Source organism: Tenrec ecaudatus, chromosome 4 (genome assembly GCF_050624435.1).
Source record: "Tenrec ecaudatus isolate mTenEca1 chromosome 4, mTenEca1.hap1, whole genome shotgun sequence".
Taxonomy (NCBI): domain Eukaryota; kingdom Metazoa; phylum Chordata; class Mammalia; order Afrosoricida; family Tenrecidae; genus Tenrec; species Tenrec ecaudatus.
In genome coordinates, this window is record NC_134533.1 from 73939753 (window position 1) to 73958729 (window position 18977).

An 18977-nucleotide genomic window follows, 5' to 3' on the forward strand; every position below is an offset into this window, starting at 1 on the left:
AATTATTAAGGCAGGGATGGGAGATCAGAGAAAGCTTCACAGAGATGACACAGATAATAAGTTTCAGTTGCATCTGGAAAGATGAATAGGAATTTGCCAGGTCATCTACAACCCAAATTTTTGTATGTCTGGTGCATCAGGGCACTGCAAGTAGCCATGGAGTGATAATGTGTGGTGCTGAAGGAAATGCTACCATTACTAATTGCTAACTCTGATGGCATACTGGGTTGTACATTGGCTGCTAACCCAAGATCAGAGGTTCAAACCCACCAGCCACTCTGGGAGAAAGATAAGACTTTCTGCTCCCATGATGATTTGCAGCCTCAGAAATCCACAGGGGCGGTTCTACTTTATCCTGTAGGGTCACTGTGAGTTGGAATTGCCTCCATGGCAGTGAGTCTTTTTGAATTTAACATTTATTAACACTTGAGTGTCTGCTCTGGGCTACACACTGAGCTAAGTGGTAGGAGATACAGCTTAGGAAACTAACCAGAGTCTCCAGGCCTTGGCCTTTATCCCGTGGTAATTATGACAGGACTTGAAGTATTTGAGTATAAAGATAACTTGTCAGAATTGTGGCCAAGATGAGACACTATTTGGCTAGGCTAGATGTTCTTCGATCTTAAGCTCTTGATCCTACTCGTTATCATTACAATTATACTATCTTTCCCAACTGTATTGAAAAATAGTACAAATACTTTATTTCCTTCCCTTTGCAGACTATGGACTACAAAGTTGCAATTTTGTGTGCTTGCTTAGCTTGACACAAATGACAAATGACCCATTTTCCCTAAGATTGAAGGAAAAGGAAGGCTCATCAATACTCTAGGACTTATTTAAACAACTTCTCTGTCTCGTTTAATTTAAATGTAAAACATTCATGAATGTCCCTTTCAGGTTCCCTGTTTTATCTTCCAGTGGGGTAAATTTAGCTGAACTATGTTAAACCATTATTTGTTACGCACAATCACCCAAGCAAAACAAGAAATGACATTGCCACCTGCCACTGATAACACTCTGGTGATCAGCCAACCATTCCCCCAGGCTAAACTTAGCTTGGGATAGCTATCGAGAGTGAGGGGCTCCCTTTCCACACCTGCCCAGACCGAGCACAACCAACTATGGACAGTTCTGCCTTAAACATTATTTAAAGCTGGGGTGATAATTTCTTCAGCTTTATTAGCCCGAGGGTGCTGTTTGAGAAGCCCTGGTGACATTTTGGTTCAGCACTCAGCTGCTAACCAAAAGGTCTGTGATTGGATTTCCTCCCCAGCTGCTCTTCGGGACAAAGATGGGGCAGGCTGCAAAGATTACAGTCTTGAAAACACCATGGGGCGGTCGTACTTGGTCCTGTAGGGTTGCTGTGAGTCAGAATTGACTCAGTAGCAACAGGTAAGCAGCAAGCCATTTGGTATCCAGTTCTAAATCTACCACTAAATGGTTTATTGAGCACAGACATGCCACTTAATCTTGCTTTAGCCTTAATTTTCTCTTCTATCTAAGGGTCTAATAGTACCTGTTAGGATTTTTATTAGTCATTTGATTGGCATATGTGAAAGATCTATCATAGATCTTGTAAGTGCTTAATAAATTTTACTTTTCTTTCTTTTTTTTTTTAGCCAATCAGAATATCTGAAACTACCTATATTGATCCATGGTTGCTGATTCCTTATTTTGAGTGCCATTAAATTATGTATGTTCCTGTGAAGGGTAACACTCTGACACCATACTGTTGTACCTGGATGGTGTCACTATTTGTTGGAATCAGCTGGACAGCACCTAGCAACGACAACCAGGGAAATAATTAGAATTGACCATCTCCAGTCTGCTGTTTCATTTTGATGTATATAATAATTGTAACAGTGATTTTCAAGTCTTTTTTTTTATAGCTATTGGATGAACTCCCAATGATTTACAGCTGTTGTATATTTGTGTACTGCATGTAAGTACTTAATACTTAAAATTCAGCCATTGGATATATCTTTAAATGTCTACTTGCCTCAGAGTGAATTAAGTAATATAATTAACTCAGTACAATGTGTCTTTCTTTGAGTGATGAATGTGTATAAATGTAAATATTTTAATTGTATGCCACACAAATTTTAGATAATGTTTCCATATACTACACTATAAAGAGTTTCTTAGCAGATGCTTATCTGAAAAGTAAAGTACTTGTGCAATTGTATTGTTTTAATATCCTCTTTCTTGATGATATCTATTAAATAATAGATATTTGTATCTTTTAAATTCCCCCTATTCAAAATCAGAGTAAATTCTACCAAGAGTATGTCCATGTTGATTGGTTCTTGACAGCATGGAGGAAAATAGTGAGAAAAAATGTCAGAAAACATTACAAATTCAAAGTGCCCTGACTGAAGCATCTTGTATTTACTCCAGTGTCAAATTCATTTACATTTCCTGAATGTCAGAAAAGAAACAAGAAATTATAATACTATTAATAAGTGTGATGTTATTTATCTAGTTTGTATCTGGAACTGGGCTCGATAGCTTAGTACAGTCTCTGTAAATTCTTACAATTATGTGAGATAAATGGGTATTATCCCCATTTTGTAGATGAGGAAATGAAACAGATTTAGTTATGGACATAGCAGAGTTTAATTAAGAAGCCATAGCTCAAGTAACCAATCTTTTGAGGGCATATCAAGAGGGAGAAAATTTCCAGAGCTCATCTTAAAAGAGAATATAAGGAGCCTTCAGAAAATTTGTGGAAAAGTGGAAGTAAAAGAGAATGCACTTTGATCAGCTGCTTGGGGATGTGGTAGAAGTGCTTCCTGCAGTGTACGATCAAATGGCAACAGATGATCTTTAAGTGTGCCTTCTCAGAGGGTGGGTACGGACTTTCGGGAAACCAGTGCTAGGCTGGGCCCAACTAAATTGCTGGGGATGTTCGAGTACTTTCAGTCTCCTCAAATGCTGAACATGGATTGTTTGGAAGGGCAGCAGATTACTAGTCTGTGTTGGGAAACTACATGTCTGTGTCCGCCCTTATTGATTTTCGTATACTGACTTTATGCTATAGCCTCGCTATAACTCTGTTTATTAGTTTTAATAGTTTTCTATTGATTCCTTACATACAGCTTTTAGAGAACACACGTATTGCCTGAGTAAAAAGACACAAAATTAGGTGAAGGGTTTCTGCCCCAGCTCATGAATTTGAAGGACTAGAAGCCAGGACACAATGAAGAACAGTTTGTCATAGTGGAAACATTATTCTCTTTGAAATCAGATGGTTCAGGATTTGAATCCTGAGATTTTCTTATCCAGAAAACCAAAATCCAGACCAGCTACTGTTGACTACCCTGATCGTGGCAACCCCATGTATGGCAGAGAGAGGCTGTGCTCCATTGATTTTCAGTGACTGCTTTTCAGAAGGAGATCACCAGGCCTCCCAAGTGCCTCCGGGTGAACTTGAGCCTCCAACTGTACCTCAGCCACTTGCTATCCCAAGGACATAAAGCTATTTTCAAGGATTGCAGTATATGTTATAATAAATACAGAGCATATAACCTAGAAAAACGTTAGTTGTTACTTTTTATTACTGACAATAGCAGTAACATTTGATACAGTTCTGATGCAAGGGCCTAAGTGTTAGTCAATGTATTGTCCCTCTTTAACTCTAAAAACCAGTATTAAGAGAAAATGGAAGGATCTGTTTATTATTCAAATACCTACTCTTAGACACAAGGAATCTTTGTATTTCCTGGCATCTTGAATGAAATCTATGTAGATGGAATGCACATAGAACACATTCCAAGTATATTAAGCAATCTAGTCCTCTATTTTAAAACTTGCCTTGATTCTATGTGCCATGTTTATTCATTTGGGAGTCTGGTAATATAAAACCTCCCTTGTGTTAAGCATGATATAAGATTTTATAGATACAGAGTCAAGACACTTATAGATAATATGAATAAGGAAGACAGGTAAAGAAATGGTTGTGTGTAATATAGTGAGACAACCATTATAATAAATACAAGCCAGGCTTCCTATTGACTTATGGTTTTTAAAGGTGAAACCTGCTTTGAGGAAATTTGAAATAATAAACAAATTTCTAAGAGATGAAAAGTCTTTAGCCTACACATACTCGACCTAACTTTTCCATCACTGTTCAAGCCATCAAGTCATAGAATGTAAAAACATAAACAGCCCATCAAATTTTTCATCCTCTTTTAAGTCATAAAGTCATAGAATTTAAAGGTAAAAGAAGTCATATGTTCTAACTGCCTCTCTTTACAGAGATGAAGTAGTAGTTCCCAAGTACCTAAGTAGCACAGTCCCAAAGACAATTAGCTGAGAGCACTGCCTTGCTTGTACTGGGACATAGAACTCAAAGGTTGAGTAGTTTCTGATGGTCAGTTGTTTGCTCATATTTTTGTATTTACTGAATATTTCTTTGTATCAGTTACTGTCCTGGTGACTCAAACTCACTGCCATGCAGGTCAATTCGGACTCATAGACACCCTGTAAGGCAGAGTAGAAGTTCACCTGTGGGTTTCCAAGGCTGTGAGTTTTAACAGGAAAAAGCCTCGTCTTTCTCCTGAGGAGTTTGAACCAACGACCTTGAGGTTAATAACCCAAAACCAACTATGCCACCAGGTTTCCTTTACCTACATACAAGGAGCTCATAATCTCATTGGGAAAAAAGATTATGAAAGAAGCAGTTTATAATAAGTCATTTTTTTCTATAATAGTTACCTTAGATATTGCTTGCAATATATTGAAACCTCCGCAAGCCACCTTGAATTGGGAGATTTGCTAGTGGTGAGGCCATTAAGGAAATCTGGAACACAGTAGAAGAAAAGATAGCCTTATTTCACGAGCTTCTCGAATATCACTCTTTTCTTCATGCCTTCATCTCCACATGACTTCAAAATCTGTGTATTTCCTTTATTTTTTAATTCTTTCATATCGCTTCTCAATTCACTCATTCACTTGTTCATTATAAAAACCCACTGCTGTGGAATCCTTTCCAACTCGTAGAGACAATGTAGGACAGGGGAGAACGTCCACACAGAGCTCTTAAGACGATAATCTTTATAGAAGCTGACTAACACACCTTTCTCCCATGGAGTGACTGATGGGTTAGAACTGCTGACCTTCACTACTTTGCTAACAAGGCTTTTATTATTTATTGTTGTTATGTCATTGTCAGTGTCATGGGGTCAGTTCCAAATCACAGCTCCCCTATGCACGTCAGAACAAAACATTGGCCAGTCCTGGGCCATTCTCACAACTGGTGTTATGTGTGAGCCCATTAGTCTTATAGCTATTCACAAAGATTAGCCCAGACATTGTCTTCATGTGACTTAATACATTGACTCAATACTTAATTGATTCCGGTTCTGAGCACCAGACTTCAGATGGTCAGATGACAGCCTCTCATTGGCCCAGCTTACGTCCAGGGTCTACTCATGGTCCATCCAGCCTCTGGCAGGCTGAAGGCAATACAGGTTCTCTGAGAATATAGGTGGGGAGAAATGGTAGATATGACTAGATCACAGTAAATGCTAAACTAACATTATATTTGTTCATTATATTCTAAAGGATATTTCTTTTTTCTTTTTTTAAGGTTTGAATGTTTCAAGATGAAGAATTCCATAAACTACCATCTGCTTTTTACACTAGTAGTGTTCAGTTTAATAGTAACCATAGTAAGTCATATTTTGTTTCTACTAGAATAAGCATGTGAAGTTGCAATTTATAGTTTGGAACATTTTTTTCCAGTGTTTACTTTATGTCATTCAGACTGAAATGTTTCTTTACAAAGCTGGGACTTCTCATTTACAGATATTGTTTCCTGTTCAGTTGTCATATTGCCATCGAGTCAATTCCAGCTCATATTTCTCCTTATTGCAATAACTTTTAAAATGTGCTTTTTAAGTCAAAAAGTAAATACTGAGGAGCAATAGGGGGAAAAGCGTGTTTGATGATGTGCTGAGTGCATGATTGTTTCATTAGATTGTTACCCCCACAGGAATTGGGACAATAGAAAAGGATAAGATGGCACAGAGAGCATGGCAAGTGAAGAGAGATGAGTCTAGTGAATTAGACAAACACCAGGCTATAAACGTCTTTGTATGCTACATTGAAGAATTTGGATTTTTTTTAAATCATCTTATTGGGATCTCATAACATTCCATACATCAATTGCATTTGTACATATGTTGCCATCATTTTCTAAATATTTACTTTATATTTGAGACCTTGGTATTAGTAACCCCCCATGACTGCTTGATAAATTGTAAATGATTATTTTTTCATATCTTATGCCAACCACTGTGTCCCTTCATCCACGTTTCTGTTGTTAGTCCCCCTGGGAGGCCAGGAGGTTATGCATTGATCATTGCGATTTGTTCACCCTTCCTTCCCTCCTCCCCTGCATATACCCCCTACCCCCTGATATTGATAAGATTTTGGATTTATATCATGATATTGATGTGGAACCATTGACTGTCCTAAATAGAGGAAAAACATAATCAGACATAATGTTTTGAAATAGGACTCTAGTTACAGAGGCAGGATTAGAGGGGAATTAGCTAGACCTAGGGATACCCGGGGACTTTTGCACTTACTTAGGCAAGATATGAAACTCAGACTAAAGTAAAATAGCTATAGGGATGAAAAGAAGTTGTCACAATTAATCAGGTCTTGTGAGCAACTGAGGTAAAAATAAAGAGTTGTCTAGAGCAAAATTCAGTCAGCGGCGTGGCTATCTGGGTCCATGTAAGTATGCCCCGAGCCAAGATAGGAAGCATGGAGGAAGAGCAGGTTTTGCAAGAGAGATAGTAGGTTTGTACCATGAGTTCAATTTGGAAAGTGTTAAGATTGAGGTACCTGCCATTAAGGTATCTGAGTCCTAATGGGTAGGCGGAGCTAAGGTTGTTGATTTGGGAGCTGCCACAGCATAGATAGAAATCTGAGAAAAAAATGGATGTCCACAGAAATGGTAGTGACTAACAAGCAGGAAAAATTTGGGATTTTTAAAGTAGTTGGAATAGATGTTTTCTTCTCCATAATACACTTTATTCATATCTATCTTTCAATATTTTCAGGTCTACCTTAAAATAAAAGAGCCTGTATTCCATCAGGTAATTTTTAAATAATTTTCATACATTTGATTATTTAATAATACTTGTCTGCTTTGTGTGTGGATGGTTGTATTATTTTTATAGTAAATGTTATATGCACATACAATGTTTGAAAATGAAATATTAGATGCTTAGGAAAGTTCATAGTTTAAAACAGGTTGAAATGCAAGGGCCCACAGAAGCCAAGTATAGGTAGTAGGAATTTATCTGACCCAGCCAACATCTAGATCCAGCTAGCTGTTGGTATTTCAGTAATGCAAGTGCAACATCATTTATATAAGCAGGAGTGAAAAAAAGAAAAGGAAGTCTTGCACATACACACAGTCCTTTATGACATTATGTTCTAGAAAAGATAAAACTGAAAATTTACATATTTTTTCTAGCGTATTTCAGTGAGTTTATCAAGGTGAGTGGATCATATACATTGAAGTAGTCAAACACAGGAGACTTTGTTGCTGGAGTTGACTATTTAAGTGCCTCCCATAATGAAGCAAGAGTGAAATCAAGGAGCAGCTTTTGAATATTAAAGATCACCATTGTTAACTGAGTGTCAGCCACGTGCCTGGTGCCATGCTCATTACCGCACAAACATTTTTTCTTGCAGTACTCTTCCCAGCAGTTCTATAAATTAGGGGTTATCATCTACATTTTAGGGAAATAAGCTCGAAAGATTAAGTAATTTGCCCCAAGGTTACACAGTTATTAGGAGGCAGAGCCAGGATTATAAATTAGCTTTGTCTGATTCTTGTCACCATTCTCTTCATAGGCTAGCACACAAAAATAAATAAATAAGCACACATTTCAGGAGTGTTAGAAACCTTATAATTAGAATACAATGGGGCTTCAAAAAGTTAGTGGGAAAATTCCATTTATAGAAGGAGTAAATGTTTCTGTGATGTTTTATATTCAAGTAGACAATCATCTAAGTGGAATCTTTATAAAAAAATAATTCTAAAACCTCATTACTGTGTCTTGCTTTACTACATGCCAGCAGGAAGTAGATGCATCCTGAGGTAGATGCGATAAGCAAAGACAGTACTACTTTCCTGTTTATTGTTGCTTTTAATGATGTTATTGTTCAATCCTTCCTTTATTTAGAAGACCTATTAAAACTGTAAAAAAGTAAATACATTGATTTGCATGAAGACATTAGCTTTTGTAAATGTCATGGTTGCCTCTATTAAAGAAAAATTAAAACCATGCCAAGTGGGGTGGATTGGGGCATTTTGGATGAATTTTATAAGTTTATAACCACTAATTTTCCATTTTGTGTTTTGTGCCTATTTGGTACTATGTTTATGTAATAGAAATAACAAACCATTAATGTAACTGCCCCTGCAGCATTTTCCAAGTGTGTTTCTTCCCTCTCTGTAATGATTATGTTGACTGGAAGAAAGGAATGCGGGGTGAAAACAAGGTCCATCCATGCCCACTCTGGCTTAAGTTCTAGGCCTAGTGGAAAAAAATTAAGATAAGGAAGGACCATGGGGAGGCTGGGGCAAAATAGAACCTTCATTTGAAGGTAGAACATATTTAATCATTCAGCACCATGAGTCTTCTCAGTTATCAAACTGTGAGCTGCAAATAGAAACAAAGAAGCAGTAGAACAAAATCTTTAAGATCTACAATCAGACCAACCTGGATTCCCATCTAATCTCTCTGTTTAACAGCTGTACATCCTTGACAAAGTGTACTGAGTTTTGGTTTCCTTGTTATTCAAAAATCAAGTTTTAAATGTCAGGATCCGCAGTAGGCATAAGAAATATATTAGTGAATAAAATCAGATCTTGATCTCAAGAAACTTATTGTCATACTCTCAGCTCTAAATTTGATATTACCACCTCCTAACATTGCTTAAAGGTGGTGTAGGGGTTATTTGTTGGTCCGCTAACCGCAAGGTCAGCAATTCGAAACAGCCTTTCTGAGCAAGGAAGACAGTCTTTCTACTACTGAGAAGAGTTACAGCCTCAGAAACCCACAGGGGCAGTTGTGCCCTGGCCTATAAGGTCACTACAAATTGGATTTGACTCCATGGCAGTGAAGTTGTTTTGGGGTTTGGTTTTAGAGTTGCGTGGGGACCTAATGAGATAATACATAGAAAACTTGGCACATACTAAATATTCAGTGAATGTTAGCAAGTATTAATACCCCTAGGCAAATAAGACATGGCCATATCTAGTCTCAAGAAGCTCACTGTCTACTCATGAAAATAATCTTGTTAGATTTTTCCATTGGGGGGAAAAATACAGCAATGCCATAATATGACACAGAAGAATAAACTATAGATATAACAAATAAATATATGTTCTGTATTAGAAAGTGATAAAAGCATATCCCACTGCCATTGCGATAGTTTATTGTGCCAGCCTGGCCGATAAACACAAGTAGGATTAACTGAAGGGCAGAGGGATAAATGGCTCGGTGAGCCTCGCCTTGCTTGTTCTGTGCCTCAGTTTAAAGGGGTACACTACCTGTGGCATGCCTAGCCTGTGGACTGTCGCTGTAAGTTGAGGTCCCTTTAAGCCCACATGATTGGAATGTTCATCTTTGGAGCTGGGGACCGACAGTTGGGGACCTGCCTTGCTGTTCGCTGCCTGGGTACATATAGCCCAGCTCTCTCTACAGAAAGGGACTGGCAACTGGCGGCTCTCAAGCCTTAAAGGACTGCTAGTGTCTCATTGCTTTATAATTTAACTGTTAATTTCTTGTATCATCTATCTGTATATAATTTAACGGTTAATTTCTTGTATTATATATCTATCTTTATAAATATATATATAATTACTAGCAATCTGGTTGTCTCTCTAGAGAACCCTGTCCAACACAGCCATTGAGTCAATTCCAGCTCATAGTGACTAAAGGACAGAGTAGAACTGCCCCTGTAGGTGTCAAGGCTGCAATCTTTATGGAAACAGACTGCCACATCTTTCTTCTGCTAAGAAGCTGATGAGTTGACCCACAGACCTCTCAGTTAGCAGCTAAGCAATTTAACAACTGTGCCACCAGTTCCTCTAGAAGGTGATGCACATTATATAATGGCAAAAACCAGAGCAATATGACACATAATATGACCGACTCCTTGCTCGGCCTCTCTAGTCACCCTGCTCTTTCATTTCCAGCATACCAAGCATATTCTACTCTGTACTTGAGAAAGGCAAGTAAGGGACGCTGACCCATTATTTATTATAGTGTGTGTGTCTGTGTGTGTGTGTGTGTGTGTGTTATATGTTTGTGGAGAAAAGGAATGAAATGATTATTGAATTTTTCACGAGCATTATGATGCCTCCTTATTTTGTCTCATCATTTTAAGCTTTATTTCAAGATGCCTGTGACTTAAATATCAGGCTATACTTTCCTGTTGCTACTCTAGTAATTAGAATTGATCATTTCAACTTACACATGGTTTAAAAATCCTTCTGAAAATTTATATTACTAAGTAAACATCAGCATTTCTCAGAGCTTTATCACTCTCATTCTTTCATAGAACTGTTGGTATTTTTAGGGACAGAAACATAGAAAAAATGGTTTGAGATTTTTTTTAAGTAATAAGAGTTACAGAAATTTTCAAGGTCTTAAAACTATGGAAAAGAAAGCAGTGTTGGCCAATGTAATGGAGCACTGGCATGATAGTTTGAAATCTTAACGTTTGGAATTTATATTTCTGGTCACTAGTTATCCAGTGACATTTTTTGCTGTCTCAGTTTTTCACTCTGAACATATGTATAATGTTCTAAACAAAGAGAGATAGTGCACATGGGAAAAAGAAATGTAATGAACAAAGCAATAAAAATATACCATATAATAGTAAAACTACACATTAGAATATAAGATAATGTAATCTATATATGATAATCAGGGAAAACCTTCGTAAGGTCTGAGTTGTAAAACAATTAGGAAAAAAAAAACTAAAATGTATTTTAAAGTATCTGCCCAACCAGCAATATTGTCTGCCAACTAAATTAGCTCCCCCGAGGGAGAAAATACTGATAACAGTACCTCTTGACTGTATTAAATCTAAGGTAATCTAGACATCTCTAAATGAGCCTCCAATGCCACTTGCTTAATTTGATGTCCTTGCCAAGGTTAATACCCAAATCACATAGCTGCCACATTCAGTAATAACACCAGTACATCTTAGACAAGAAAACGAAAGGATGGCATTTAAGAAAATAGATTGAAAGGAATATTTAAGAAGTTACTCGGCCCTCTTGAAGCAGCTACTGGACACATCAGTAGTTGACATCTAGGGTGAGAGCTCATCCAGTGTCTCCAAGAGAACGAGTGTTTGAAATGATGTCTCCTGAAGATGGCTTCAAAACAGGCCGCTTCCAAATGCTTTTAGCTCTCCCTTCTAATCTGACCGTCAAGCTTTGCCAGAAGGAGCACACCATGCTAACATCACACTTGGGAAAACAGGGATGTAAGCAGATTTGTGTCAAGTTTATTCCATTGTGTTTGATATGTGCCATTTTATGACACATCAGTGATGTAAGAAACTGTAAGCGCATTTGGAAAAGGAGGAGAGAATGCTGATATAGTTTGAGTATCTGTGTTTATTCTTTAACATCATTTATACAGATTGATTTACATGTTTGAGATAAATATCAACAAGACTGTTTAGAAATTAACACCTTCAGAAAAGCTTAAGTCATTTGCCCAATGTTTCTTACCTACCTAGTTAGTAAGAGAGCTGTCAATTGAACCTGGATCCTTTTTTATCCCAAAGCCTAAGTCCCTCCCATGATATTATGATAGCCTTATAGTAGATTACTTAGACATCTAATTAATCATTAGAAAGGTTGATTTTTTAAAGAATTAAAAATGTTCCTAAGATTTTAGTGGGATAATAAACTTAATAGAAAAAAATAAAAGTAACAACTGAATATGTACAGCCCAAGTATAGCTGTGTTTCCCTTTAAGTTGTTCAGAAGATCTCAACTTTAAGAATTGCTCCAAACCAAACAGAAGTGAGTAATTGTGGAACTAAAAAGAGTTGTCTCACAAAAGATGGCATTTGAAGTGGGTTTATTTAACCATAGAACTCTTCATGAAATATTTTTTCTATCTTCTCTCAGCACAGTACTATTCTGGGGGTACTATTGGGGAAATCTTGGGCTGAAGTACAAGTGCTATAGAACATGGAACGAGAGAGGAAGATTGGAATTATACTACGAGAACTACTGGACACCATGGGAAACGTTGATGCCCACACAGTAAAGCTGGACATCACAGATGTTGTGCTTTTCCGTTGACATAGCCATGGCATTGTAAGATCTATTTTAGACAAATGGGATATTATAGATAGGATGGATTAGAATACTGTACTGTTTTGGAGAAGGGAGGATTTTAAACCATCCTGAATTTATACAAAAACTGATCTTACCAATAGACAGCATTGCCTTTTAACATTATGAAATTTTTATATGCTATCTACATTTAATATGTAGCCATTTATACTGTCTAATTATTTCAGAACCACCAACCTTCTAGCCTCATCACTAGATAAAACTCTGAACCAAACTCACTGCTACCAAGTTGATTCGGACTCATCTCAAGATAGTAACCTATATCAACTCCTTAAAAAAGGGGGGGATCCCTTAAAGCTGTATTTTGGCTAAAATTATAGAATAAATTTTAAAAATACCCAAACCTACTGCCATCAAATTTATTCCAACTCTTAGCAACCCTAGACTGTAAATATTTTGCATTTTTTATAAATCATTTTATTAGGGCTCATACAACTCTTATCACAATCCACACATACATTAATTGTATAAAGCACATTTATACATTTGTTGCCCTCATCATTCTCAAAACTCGCTTTCTGCTTGGGTTCCTGGAATCAGCTCATTTTCCTTTTTCCCCTCCCCCGACTGTACATCTTTATGGGAGCAGATACCCTCCTCTTTTTCCCACAGAACAACTAGTGGACTTGAACCACTGATGTTACGGTTAGCAGTCCAAGGCTTCCCAACAGTGCTCATCATTATAGAATAGGGAATAGTCACCTAGTTTAGTTTCCACCTTTTACAAATGGGAGTTCAAGGCTGAGTTAAAGTAAGTGACTTGTTTAAGGGTATATTCCAGTTGCTGCTATTAAGTTGATTATAGTTCACAATGACTACTTGTGTGGCAGAATAAAAAGGTTCCAAAGGGGTTTCAATAACTACTTTTACAGAAGGAGATCACCAAACCAAGGTTCTTCCAGCCTTTGAGTTAGCAGCTAAAATGTTAGCCATTTGCACCACCACGTGAGGTTCAAACTGACTGCCATCAAGTCAGTGCTAACTTATAGCTACCCTATAGGACAGGGTAGAACTGCCCCCGTAGGTTTCCACGACTGTAACTCTTTATAAGAGTCGAAAGCCCCATTTTTCTCCTGAAGAACAGCTGGTGGTTTCGAACTGCTAAACTTGAGGTTAAGTAGTCCAACACACAACCGGTTAATGGCATTTTCTATTAAAAGCTCACTAACATATCTGGGTAACTGTTGATCATATAATAAGTGAGGCCATTATAAATTAAAAATGCTTAAATCTCTTTGGAGGGACATGGGAGTGGAGGAGGTAGGGGAAAGGAAGTGGTGTTAACCAACCCAGGGACAAGGGAACAAGTGATCCAAAATCAGTGGCAAGAAGGGTGTAAGAGACCTGATAGGGACTGATCAAGGGCAGTGTAACCAAGAGGAATTACTGAAACCCAAATGAAGGCTGAGCATGATAGTGGGACAAGAGGAAAGTAAGAAGAAATAAAGGAAAGAACTAGGAGGCAAGGGGCATTTATAGAGCTCTAAATACAGGCATGTGCATATGCAAATATATATATGTATGATAATGGTGAAATATATCTATGTGCATATATTTATAGGTTTAATATTAAGTTAGCAGATGGCCATTGGCCTCCACTCAAGTGCTCTCTCAATGCAAGAACACTTTGTTCTATTAAACTGGCATTCCATGGTGCTCACCTTCCTGACACAACTGCTGAAGACAAATGTGTGCATCAGCAAATGTAGTGAAGAAAGCTGATGGTGCCCGACTATCAAAAGATATAGCGTCTGGGGTCTTAAAGGCTTGAAGGTAAACAAGCGGCCATCTAGCTCAGAAGCAACAAAGCCCACATGGAAGAAGCACACCACCCTGTGTGACTTCAAGGTGTTGAAGGGACCAGGTATCAGGCATCAAAGAACAAAAAAAATCATATCATTGTGAGCTCGCCTTCCCAATACTATCACTGAAGACAAATGTGTGCATAAGCAAATGTGGTGAAGAAGGCTTATGCATGGCTATTGAGAGATATAGCATCTGAGGTCTTAAAGGCTTGAAGGTAAACAAGCAACCATCTAGCTCAGAAGCAACAAAGCCCACATGGAAGAAGCACACCAGCCTATGTGATCACGAAGTGTCGAAGGGATCAAGTATCAGGCATTAAAGAAAAATATCAAATCATTGTGAATGAGGGGAGGAGTGCAGAATGGGGACCCAAAGCCCATTTGTAGGCATCTGGACAGCCCCTTACAGAAGAGTCGTGGGGAGGAGATGAGCCAGTCAGTGTAGCAACAATGAACTAAGCATACAACTTAGTTCTAAATTCTTACTCCCCCCACTACTATCATGATCTCAATTCTGCCGTACAAATCTGGCTAGACCAGAGGATGTACACTGGTGCAGATTGGAGCTGAAAACATAGGGAATCCAGGACACATGATCCCTTTAGGACCAGTGGTGAGAGTGGCCGATACTGGGAGGGTGGAGGGGGAACTGGCTTGGAAAGTGGGGAACCAATTACAAGGATCTACATATAACCTCCTCCCTGGGCGATGGATAACAGAAAAGTGGGTGAATTGGAGACATCAGACAGTGTAATATATGACAAAATAATAATTTATAAATTATCAAGGATTCAAGGGGGAGGGGGGAGGAGGGAGGGAAGGGGAAAATGGGATGGTACCAAGGGCTAAAGTAGAAAGCAAATGTTTTAAGAATGATGAGGGCTACAAATGTGCTTGACACAATGGATATATATGTGGGTTGTGATAAGACTTTTAAGATCCCCCAATAAAATGATTTTTTAAAGATGCTTAAATCTCATTACCTATTACTACAACAGGTCCATTCACCCTGATGTAGTACACAAATCCCTACAAATCTCCGCTCTGATGAGCCACTCTTTACCACTGTTGAACTCAGTGTCTTTCTGCTAGAATGACAGGCTTGCGCTCCCTCTAGAGGTTAGAGTAGGAAGCTGATAAATTGTCTGAGTGGGTTAGAATGTAGTTCTTCCATATTCATTTTTATTCTTAATATCAAATTTACAAAGAAAGTTGCAAAGACAGTACTAAGCAATGTTTATCCCACGAACCATTTGCAATAGTGTTGCCATCATATCAGGGTATACTCCAGTGTTTAGTTCACACACAAAAAGAGGGTCTCTGCCCAACTGTAATCAACCATCAGAATCCTCAGAGCCTATTCATGTTGTGTTACTTGTTCCAGAAATTTTCATTGTTTTAGTTCCGTGCATCTTTAGTCTCTTCCCACATGGAACTAGAACTTTAGTCTTTTCTTGACTTTTATAACCCAGAAACTTGTGACTTTGGCCAGTTATTTTGTAAGATGCCCATCCATTTCATTTTGCCAAATGTTTTTACAGTATTCTTCTCGTTGCATCCTATTAGGTAGTGCATGATTTTGATTTCTCCCATTACTGGTGATATTAACTCCGATTATTTGATTAAGGTAGTGTCTCCTAGACTTCACTGTAAAGTTAGTCTGTGTCACTTCATGATTAAATAAGAATTTTATAGTGAATTCTCTATAATTTGTTGCTATCATTATTTATTTGGGTATACAAATGATCACATTAGGCCTTTCAAGCTGGCACCATATCCGTTGAGTATTCATTCTCATCATTCCTTTGAGTATTCCTTATTTTTAAAAACACAAGATGATCCTGCTCATTTTGTTCTTTCTATGCTCTAGGCTTCAAATCCGCCTTTTCTCCTTAGCATCCTGATTCCTTTTAGTAGAGAATGTAACTTAGAAGCTAGATTCAGGTGCTAGGAGTGTGATACCCTCTCTTTACTGTCAGACTGAACTAATTGTAAGGAATTCTGTCTTTTCATCTTTGAATGATAAAGGCCTAGTCTAATACCTGGCATTGAGTAAGCCTTGGATGATAAATATTTGGTAAAAAATTCAACTGGTGAGTTATTTGCAATTTTTTACTATTTATTGACGTCATTCAAGGAATGAATCATTGGAAAACAGTCTTCTTCATTATCATCAAAATGTATTTTCTATTTTCAAGGTCTCATTTGATAGCTATGTCTCACTTCATAGACACCCTCTTTCACCGCTCAGTTTCATTGTTTACGATTCTTTCCATGCAGCAGCTTTGCCTTTCTCGGTCTTTCTCAGTGTGCTTTAGTTCTCCATTTCCAACAGAAACATGACCTACCTTTTTCTTAGTTTATAAGTTCCAGAGGTCCTGACTTACAAACAGCATATTTCCAGGATGCTTTTCGAATGGACTCAATGGCAGTGTGATTTGTTGTTTGGGTTTTAGCAGAGAGAAAACACTGATATTGTTTGCATAGTCTGTAGAGGTTAGAGATTGAAAATAACTATGGAATGATATGAAAATTAAGTCTAAAATACATATTGCTAGATGAAATTTTCAAAAGGCAGAAAATATATATTCTATTTTTAATTATTAAAATTAGACTGTGCATAGAAAAATGTTGCAAAGATCACGTGGCCATCTCTAGCTCCAAGGGAGCCTAGGAAATCAAGTTAGATATATTGACAGTTGAACAAAAAATCACAAGAGAAGGGGACAGGAGTGAGTGGTGAGATGGAGGGCGGTGAGGGGAGAGATTCTGGAGAAGAATTTCCATTTGAGGAGGCCCCATTATACCACCACAGTATAGATTCATTCCTTACCCTATCATTTGATATGGTCAAATACTCCCTGAGTAATCTATTCCCTACACCACTTGTGTCCCAGTTTGTCATGCTTTGGCAGCTTGTGTGTGACTATGATGCTGGAATCTATGTCACCAGTATTTTTAAATACTAGTAGTCTCTCACAAGGTGAATTAGCTCCATTGGAGCTTCAGACTAAAAACAGACAACAAAGAAGAAATAGGCTGTTCATCTCTAAAAGATTAGCCACTGAACACCTTATGAGTAGCAGCGAAATTTTTGTCAGATTTAGTGCTGGCAGATGAGCCCCTCTGGATGGAAAGCATTCACAATACAACTGAGACAGTGCTTCTCCTTCCAAGTAATGCCGACCATAATGACAGAGTAATGCTTTTGGGTCCTTATTTACTCATGGGCACGACTCAAAATAAGAAACACATGCAGATATCTGTTACTAATTGGAATGTGGATTGTATAAAATATGAATCTAGGACAATCAGAAGTTGTCAGAAATGAAATGGAACTCAAAGATCTATATCCTAAGTCTTTTTTTTTTTTACATTTTATTAGGGGCTCATACAACTCTTACCACAATCCATACATAGACATACTTCAATTGTATAAAGCACATCCGTACATTCTTTGCCCTAATCATTTTCAAACCATTTTCTCTCCACTTAAACCCTTTGTATCAGGTCCTCTTTTTTCTCCCCTCCCTCCCCGCTCCCTCATGAGTCCTTGATAATTTATAGATTGTTATTTTGTCATATCTTGCCCTATCCTGAGTCTCCCTTCCCCCCCTTCTCTGCCGTCCGTCTCCCAGGGACGAGGTCACATGTGGATCCTTATAATCAGTTCCCCCTTTCCAACCTACTCACCCTCTACTCTCCCAGTATCGCTCCTCACACCCCTGGTCCTGATGGTATCATCCACCCTGGATTCCCTGTGCCTCCAGCTCCCATATGTACCAGTGTACAACCTCTGCCCTATCCAGCCCTGCAAGGTAGAATTCGGATCATGGTAGTTGGGGGGAGGAAACATCTAGGATCTGGGGGAAAGCTGTGTTCTTCATCGGTACTACATCGCACCCTGACTGACCCATCTCCTCTCCTAAACCCCTCTGTGAGGGGATCTTCAGTGGCTGACAAATGGGCTTTGGGTCTCCACTCTGCACTTCCCCCTTCATTCACTATGGTGTGTGTGTGTGTGTGTGTGTGTGTGTGTGTGTATGTGTATAGTTTTTCTTTTTTGCATGATGCCTTATACCTGGTCCCTTTGGCACCTCGTGATCGCACAGGCTGGTGTGCGTCTTCCATGTGGGCTTTATTGCTTCTGAGCTAGATTGCCGCATGCTTATCTTCAAGCCTTTAAGACCCCAGACACTATGTCTTTAGATAGCCGGCACCATCAGTTTTCTTCGCCACATTTGCTTATGCACCCGTTTGTCTTCAGCGGTCCTATCATGGAGGTGTGCAGCCAATGATATGATTTTTTGTTCTTTGATGCCTGACTTTTGATCCCTTCGGGACCACGTGATCACACAGGCTGGTGTGTTCTTCCATGTGCGCTTTGTTGCTTCTGAGCTAGATGGCCGCTTGCTTATCTTCAAGCCTTTAAGACCCCAGACACTATCTCTTTTGATAGCCGGGCACCATCAGCTTTCTTCACCACATTTACTTGTTCACCCACTTTGGCTTCAGCAGTTGTGTCGGGAGGGTGAGCATCGTAGAGTGCCAATTTAATAAAAGAAAGTATTCATGCATTGATATATCCTAAGTCTTAAATGAGCTGAAATGTACTGGTTTTGGCAATGTTGAACCAGATGATCATAGTTTACTATGCCAGAAAGGACAGATTCAAGAGGAATAGTGCCACATTCATCTTCAGAAAAGAACATGTCCAGATCTAACTTGAAGTATACTTCTGTCTATGATACAATGAT

General features: G+C 38.4%; 1 protein-coding gene across 1 annotated transcript in view; it reads left to right on the plus strand.

Annotated features, from left to right (window-relative positions):
- The window catches only part of ACER3 (alkaline ceramidase 3), a 130029-nt gene that overhangs the window by 82473 nt on the left and 28579 nt on the right, over window positions 1-18977 (plus strand). The window contains exons 4-6 of the mRNA XM_075546323.1: window positions 1890-1942; window positions 5591-5672; window positions 7074-7109. Of these exons, the coding sequence (XP_075402438.1) occupies window positions 1890-1942; window positions 5591-5672; window positions 7074-7109 (171 nt within the window). The remainder of the gene's footprint in view (window positions 1-1889; window positions 1943-5590; window positions 5673-7073; window positions 7110-18977) is intronic.